The following is a 7,550-nucleotide window of genomic DNA, read 5'->3' on the forward strand; positions in this document are numbered from 1 at the left end:
GTGATATCTACTGCTGCACCCACGTCGTGTGTATGTTGTGATGTGCACATTGTGTGGGGTCGCATCTTTGGGTCAATATTATGCGGATGCTAGCGGAGGTGCTATATCTGTGCCGCTCCCAGGGCGCTACACTTTTGCCTTTGCGAGGTCATGTGGCGCAGTTGGTACCCTGCGAGTCTGCTTGACCTTGTGGTCATTGCCTAGTCACTCACTGATAGGAGGAGACGCCTCCTCTAGTTTTTTCTTTTGCGGCCATGACCTGAGCCCTTTGGACCTCCTGGAACAAGCTTGTGATTGCTCACGACCGTCTATGACATGCGCCTGACCTTGTTTACATTCCTATTGCATTTATGCTGCAATGGTGGCTTCTCATGAGACTTGAGATGCTCGATGATCGGCGGGCTTCCGGTTCCAACAAGATAGCGTCGGTGGCCTCTATGCATCCATTTTCTTTTCTTTTTGGGCTTTCTTTGGTTGTGCCCCTGCGGCTTACTTTGTACTAGTTGTTCAGATTGGTTGGTGCTTTATCTATAAAGGCGAGCTGATGCCAAATTTCTTGAAGATGGCACCAAGAGGGTGTGGAACTTTATCTAAAAAAAAGAGGATGTGGAACTGCGGATGGGTCGAACGTGGTGTAGAGAATACATTTGGACGAAAAGAAAGCCTCGAGCCTTGGATTTGAGGAGGAAATGAAAGGTTAGGAGGTTTGATAGGCGAAGGTTGCCAATATACTTCGGTGGTCGTTTATATACATGGTCCTCAATTGGCGTGAAAGACCCCGCTCTATCGGCCCCCTTGGGCTTCCAAAGCTGGTTATTCATTTTGGGTTTTAAGAGTTATGTTGTAGAAGTTGTGTTTCACGTGTTTGGGAAAGTGGCAATGGTTGCGGCTCCAAGGTTAGATCTAGATCCTTTCTTTCTGCAATTTATGTGTAGTATTTTCAAAATTTGGACAATGTATTAGCGAATAGTTGATATTTATACAAGTGACAAGTTAGTGTTGTTAGTAAAATGTTACTTTAAACTGTCGTATGTCCATACAGGTCCATAGCAAACTTTTTGAAATGTGTGTTGTCCAACCAAAATTAGTGTTTTATGTGGCACAGTGCATAGGGCGATTCCACATGATTTCTCTTGGAGCAACTAAGGGTTGCACTACTCTCGCCGTCTCACCCAGAAACACAACCTACTAGGGTTTTCCCGTACATGCAGCCGCCTCCGCCTCCAAATGTCTTCTGGCATAGGTAAAATGGGGAAGCCATCATTTGAGGATTAACCGTGAAATTTATGTCGTTCTAGACCTGATTAGGGTTTAGTTTACCTGTGCGACCGATGATGCAAAGGGAGACGATGTCGATATATCCAAGAATAACATGTGCGTTAGTTTCTATTTATGTGAGGATGGTCTCGTACTAAGGATTGATAATTTTCTCCTTTTTCTTCGTGAAGTAAGGCTTGATAATTTTCTCGGAAAAAGACAAGGTAACTCTGCCGTCCCGCCGACACGGCACGGCCTGTGCTAATCGTGCCTAGCACCACATGGCCCATACATGCACATTTACTAGTGTCGTGTCGACCCACGTGCCTTGCTCCCTGGCCCAGGCACGACACTTCAGTAATCGGGCCGGCCCGTGGCACGTTTAGCACGTTTGGCCCGCGTGCTTTTCATCCGACTGGGCTGTTTTCTAGGTGATATATATAAAAAATCAAAAAGTACAAAAATAAATAAACGGGCCGTGCCGTGCCGGCCCGCGTGACGGCACTACAGGCCCAGGCACGGGCCGTGCCTGCGTGCTAACGGGCCGGCTCAGACGGCCAGGTTTGACCACCTGTACTCACCCCGCCTCGTGTAGTCCGTCATCCGTCTCCCCGCCTCAGCCTCACCCTCGCGCCTCCGGCCGCCGCTCCTCTTAGGTGGGCCCTCCTACCACCCTTCAGCGACGCCATCTGCGCCGGGGTTGACGGGGGCGGCGTGTGTGAGGCTCGCCCAGACTGCGCCGGTGAATCAGGTCGGACGCGCTGGTGTTGACGGCGCCGTCAGGATGCCGCAGCGGCAAAGTCAGATGCAGGATGCGACGGGCCTCCACGCGGGGGTCGATAATCAGTTTGTGATGCTGCGCAACAGTACTCGGGAGAAAATGTAAGCGTTCGTCACTGCTCCAACTGGAATGAATCCAAATCTATACTCGTAGTACTCTACTCACTGAAGTCACTGGTCAACCGGTCAGGGGTTTTAATCGTACTAAACAACCGTGTCAGAGATTTTAATACGGACTACATACAGATGTATATATACATACTTTGAAGCGTAGATTCACTCATTTTGCTCCGTATGTAGTCCGTAGTGGAATCTGTAGAAAGACTTATATTTAGGAACGGAGGGAGTACTACTTTGTTAATTTCATTCACAAACCTATGAGCAAAGGTGATCGTAGGTATACTATCAGAGTTAATGGATACAAATCCCGGAACTCTGGGGCTGCAGTTGGATCCTCTTTTCAGTTCTGTTTATACTGTCAAAACGCTCATGGTCTGAATCTGGTGTGAAAGCAAGGGTATATTTTTATACTTGTTCTTGAATCGGCAGATTCGAGTACATAGAAAGGAAGCAACCATCGGCTATCTGGCGGGGGCGGCTGCCGGAGCTTGCGAGGCGGCTCGAGGAGGTCTTGTTTAGAGAATACCCAAACAAGGCGTTGATCTCTTTCCTACTTCTTCTGCACCTTTCACCTTTGGTTTTCGAGCAATCAAGTCATCTCCTAGCAAAAGTAAATAAAATTGCTTCATCATTTTAACACTTTCTTTTTTCTTTTGGCAGAGTGAGTACTACAATATGATGAGGGGGCCGATTTTGACCCACTTGCGGTTTGCCATGAACCTCTTGAGTGTTCAGAACCAACAACAACAACAGAACCTACAATTGTCAAGGCAGATAACATGCCCCCCTCGCAATGGGACAATGATTGTGACACCTGGTGTCACGCATGGCACGAGTGAAAATTCTGGAATGTCTCATGTGACGGGCAACATTGGCCCTCTGTCGTTTGGTGCAGACATGGTTCCTCTGAACGCCAGCATGGGTACCTTGCTGCCGGGTGCAGATAGTTTTACTGAACTTGTGCTCATTTCCTTCAGCCTGTGCACCTTAACTTGAAATTCTTCTGTACCATGCTGTAGAACTTCTAGCTTTGAAATCCAATAGCCAGCAACATGTATTAGACAAAATTGAACATATGTGTTAACACCTAACAAACCACATTTTTGGAAGTCTAGCTTGTTTGGGAAAGGCCATCCACTAAGTAGCTATTGTATGACAAAAAAAGCTCTAAACGAAACGTTAACCTGAAAGATCCATTGTCAAAATTCAACACTAAGTATCTTCCTTCGGACTCTTAGCTTCCTTTTTTTTTCAATATCAAACAGAAATGGGATTTCACACTGTTCAATCTCATTGTTTGCACATATTTATTTATGGCATCTTTTAACCTACATATACTATTCGGTCTTCGAGCTTTAGGCTCAAGTGTATATAACCTTTTTTTCCTAGTTTCCCTTTTTGGACTATGTTTCCATTTACTAACTTGGTTTGTGTTGCTTTCTTTCCAGGGGAAGCTCCTGATGAGCATGTGAACACACTGATGTCTATGGAGATGAACCCTACACACCATGATCGCCCCAGAGCATGCAACAACAACCTCGTGATAGACACAGTGGACACACCTGCAACCAACGGACTCTTGGTAAGAATTGTGCATTGTACTTCACAAATATCATGTATAGTAGTTACATCACCTCTCCAAGGCTTGCTTACAAACTGCAGCTCATGGTGATGCAGAAACCCCGTGTACCTGTGAAGGAGGCCCGAAAGGAACCAAAGTTCAGCTGCCCAGTCTGCATGAATGAGCTGGTCGATGCGTCATCGACCATCTGTGGCCACATCTTCTGCCAGAACTGCATTGAGGCCTCCATCCAGGCTCAGAGCAAGTGCCCGACCTGTCGTAGGACGCTAACCAGGAACAGTTTCCACCGCGTCTACCTCCCGACGATGGACTAACCTGGTCCAGCCATTCTGGGCAGAGCAGAGCCTTGGCACCTGTGCTCCTCTCTCTTCTGACAACTGTTTATTTTCTCCACATTGATGACTATCGCGACTCCTCAAGTGCCTCCTGCAACTGCTCCTCCCTCCACACTGCCTCCACCCATGAGCAGCATCATATGCCCCTATATAAGGGCATCCAGTGACACGATGAAGGGGACTTTCAAGATCTATCGAAGACCTAGTCTAGCCACTTAGCCAAACTGATCTAGGCATCTCGCCGAGATCAACCATCTAGAACTCGACGAGTTGCTCTTCAACTCATCGAGACCCCCATTGTAATCATTCTTTGTACTCTATCTTCAGATCATCCCATATAAGCAAGAGTAGGGCCATTCCTAGGGGCTATAAACCTGGGTAAAACTTGTGTCCCATATTTATCTGACACTTGTGGTTACTTTCCACTCTCATACATATCTACCTGTGACTCTCCCTTCTTGGACTTCAAGAGAGTTTTCTTGCATTTCAAATTTTGCAAAGTTGGAATGGTTGTGCCTTAAAGGTTTGATCTACATATTTTATTGGCAATTTTTGTTTAATACTATTTTGAAAATTTAGCATTGTGTGGTAGTGGGTAGTTGGCGAGTTAGTGTCGTTAGTAGAAGTTAGTTTAAACAGCTGGAAGTCCATACAAAACTTTTTGCAATCTGTGGTGTATAACCAAAACCACACGGCGCGCCAGGCTCCGCCCCCGGTCAAAACTAGTTTTAACACGTGGCATAGCGCGTAGGGTGATTCCGAAGGATTTCTCTTGCAGCAAGTAAACTTTGTAGCATTATTCTTGCCCGGAAGCGACTCTGTGACGAAGAGCGGTTATATAGAGCGGGAAGCACGCCGCTGGCCCACCACCAGTATTGCCTCTCCAGGCTCAGGTAGTCCGCCATTGGTCTGGGACTGTGTAAGGCTCGGCTGGCTGGCTGCGAAGATTGGGCCCATGAATCAGGTCGGTGGTGCTGGCGCCGGGATGCCGCCGCGGCAAAATCAGATGCGGGATGTGGCGGACCGCGCTGCAGGGGTCGATCCCAATTTCATGGTGCTGCGCAACAATATTCGACAGAAGATGTAAGCTTTCATTACTGCTCCAACTGGAATGAATCTACTCCTATTTTACTGCTCGATTGGTTTTTAATTGTACCATGCTCTAAACAACAGTATCAAGTTTATTTGTCCTATGTTGTTTCATTCACAAAAATATAAGCAAAGGTGATCGTAGATATATCATCAGAGTTAATAGTTTCCCTAAGTTTACAAGGGATTTGCATCTAAATTTTGGAACTCTGGGGCTGCAGTTGAATCCTGTTTTCAGTTCTATTTATACTATCAAAATGCTCATGGTCTGAATCTGATATGAAAGCAAGGGGATATTTTTATACTTGTTCTTGAATTGGCAGGTTCGAGTACATAGAAAGGAAGCAACCATCTGCTATCTGGCGGCGGCGGCTGCCGGACCTTGCGAGGCGGCTCGAGGAAGTCTTGTTTAGAGAATACCCAAACAAGGTGTTGATCTCTTTCCTACTTGTTTGTAGCTTTGGTTTTCGAGCAATCAAATCATCTCCTAGCAAAATTAAATATTATTGTTTCGTCATTTTATTTTTATTTCTATTTTGTCAGAGGGAGTACTACAATATGACGAAGGGGCCGATTGAGCGCCACTTGCAGTTTGCCATGAAGCTCTCGAGTGTTCGGAATCGGCAACGACAACAGAACCGACAATTGTCAAGGCAGATAACATGTTCCCCTTGCTATGGGATAATGATTGTGACACCTGGTATCACGCAAGGCGCAAGTGAAAATTCTGGAATGTCTTTCGTGACAGGCAACACTGGACCTTTGTCGTCGGGTGCCAACATGGTTCCACAGAACGCCAACATGGGTACCTTGCTGCCAGGTGCAGATAGTTCTACCGAACTTGTGCTTATTTCCTTCAGACGTGTACCTTAACTAGATATTCTTCCTACCATATGTGTTAGGACTTGTAGCCTAGAAATCCAATAGCCAGCAGTATGTTGGACAAAATTCAACCTATGTGCTAACGCCCAACATACATCAGCTTGTTTAGAGTCTAGCTTGTGTTTTTGAGAAAAACCACCCACTAAGTAGCTACTGTATACAAAAGAGCTCTAAGTAAAATGTTAACCTGAAAGATCCTTGTCAGAATGTAACATTAAGTATCTTCCTTTGGACTCTTAGATTCCTTTTTTTCAATCATCAATTCGAAATAAGATATTGCACTGTTCAGTCTCGGTGTATGCCCATATTCATGTATGTTATTTTCGGAATCTGCACATACTATTCAGTTTTGGAGCTTCATGCTGTAGTAGACAGGTCACAGGTGTATATTTCCATTTGTCCTAGTTTCCCCTTTTGGACCATGTTTCCATCTACTAACTTGGTTTGTGTTGCCTTCTTTCCAGGGGAAGCTCCCAATGAGCATGTGAACACACTGCTATCTCTGGGGATGAACCCTACACACCATGACCGCTCGGGAGCGTGCAACAACCACCGTGTAATAGGCATGGTGGAAGCACCTGAAACCAACCGACTCTTGGTAAGAATTTTGCATTATACTTCACAAGTACTCCCTCTGATCCAAAATAAGTGTCGCAGTTTTGATCGGAGGGAGTATCATGCTATAGTAGTTATATCAGCTCTTCAGTTCTTGCTTACAAACTTCACCCTGTGTTGACGCAGACAACCCATGCACCCGTGAAGGAGGTTGCAAAGAAACCAAAGTTCAGCTGCCCAGTCTGCTGGAACGAGCTGATCGATGCGTCATCGACCATCTGCGGCCACATCTTCTGCCAGAAGTGCATCGAGGCATCCATCCAGGCTCAGAAGAAGTGCCCTACCTGCCGTAGGACGCTGACCATGAAGGATTTCCACCGTGTCCACCTCCCGACGATGGACTGAACTGATCGAGCCATTTTGGGCGCAGCAGAGCCTCAGGCACCCGTGTTCTTCTCCTCGCCTGCATCGCGGTCATTCTATGTACACAGGGTTGCTTCTACCATTCAGTTTCCTGCCCCAACTGTGTGACTGGCAACAGTTTCGAGACGTCGTTACCAATCAGTCTGTATCCCTAGCGCTAAATAATGCCGTACTCTCTTTGTTCAGGTTTATAATAAGGTCTGTTGCTTTTGTCTTAAGTCAAACCTCCTTGAGTTCTATATATACAAATATCAACATTTCCAATTCCATAAAATATGTTTTTCTTAATGTTTTCACTATTTATTGTATATGTTGTTGCTTTTCTCAAAATTGGTTGCCTTACAAACCTGAATGGAGGGATCAGTGCTTTGTGTGGAAGGTTGTGTTTGCTATCGTGTGATTCATGTGCAAAAGAAATCATATTTTGTTTTACTTAGTGCCTGTAATTTCTTATGTGATGTCAGCTTGCATCCTCTAGAATTTGATTGTATGGCCACTAAATTTAAAGTCATTTTTTTCTCTCGAGT

The 7,550-nt window shown here is 45.7% G+C and overlaps 1 protein-coding gene across 4 annotated transcripts; it reads left to right on the top strand.

The window, feature by feature from the left end:
- The first annotated feature begins 1,844 nt into the window (after positions 1–1,844).
- On the top strand, positions 1,845–7,241 carry LOC123080285 (probable histone acetyltransferase HAC-like 1). Of its 4 annotated transcripts, XM_044503195.1 has the most exons (7): positions 2,818–3,079; positions 3,606–3,739; positions 3,835–5,157; positions 5,487–5,592; positions 5,707–5,983; positions 6,510–6,643; positions 6,787–7,241. In XM_044503195.1, exons 3-7 carry the CDS (start codon positions 5,030–5,032, stop codon positions 7,003–7,005), a joined length of 864 nt encoding a protein of 287 aa, XP_044359130.1. In that variant the 5' UTR covers positions 2,818–3,079; positions 3,606–3,739; positions 3,835–5,029; the 3' UTR covers positions 7,006–7,241. The 4 variants fall into 4 exon arrangements, with proteins under 4 accessions (XP_044359131.1, XP_044359132.1, XP_044359133.1 ...); XM_044503196.1 differs by lacking the exons at positions 5,487–5,592; positions 5,707–5,983; positions 6,510–6,643; positions 6,787–7,241 and adding exons at positions 1,845–2,139; positions 2,587–2,692 and having other exon boundaries at positions 2,818–3,094; positions 3,835–4,509; XM_044503197.1 differs by lacking the exons at positions 5,487–5,592; positions 5,707–5,983; positions 6,510–6,643; positions 6,787–7,241 and adding exons at positions 1,845–2,139; positions 2,587–2,692 and having other exon boundaries at positions 3,835–4,509.
- Positions 7,242–7,550: the final 309 nt, after the last annotated feature.

Source organism: Triticum aestivum, chromosome 3D (assembly GCF_018294505.1).
Source record: "Triticum aestivum cultivar Chinese Spring chromosome 3D, IWGSC CS RefSeq v2.1, whole genome shotgun sequence".
NCBI classification, from domain to species: domain Eukaryota; kingdom Viridiplantae; phylum Streptophyta; class Magnoliopsida; order Poales; family Poaceae; genus Triticum; species Triticum aestivum.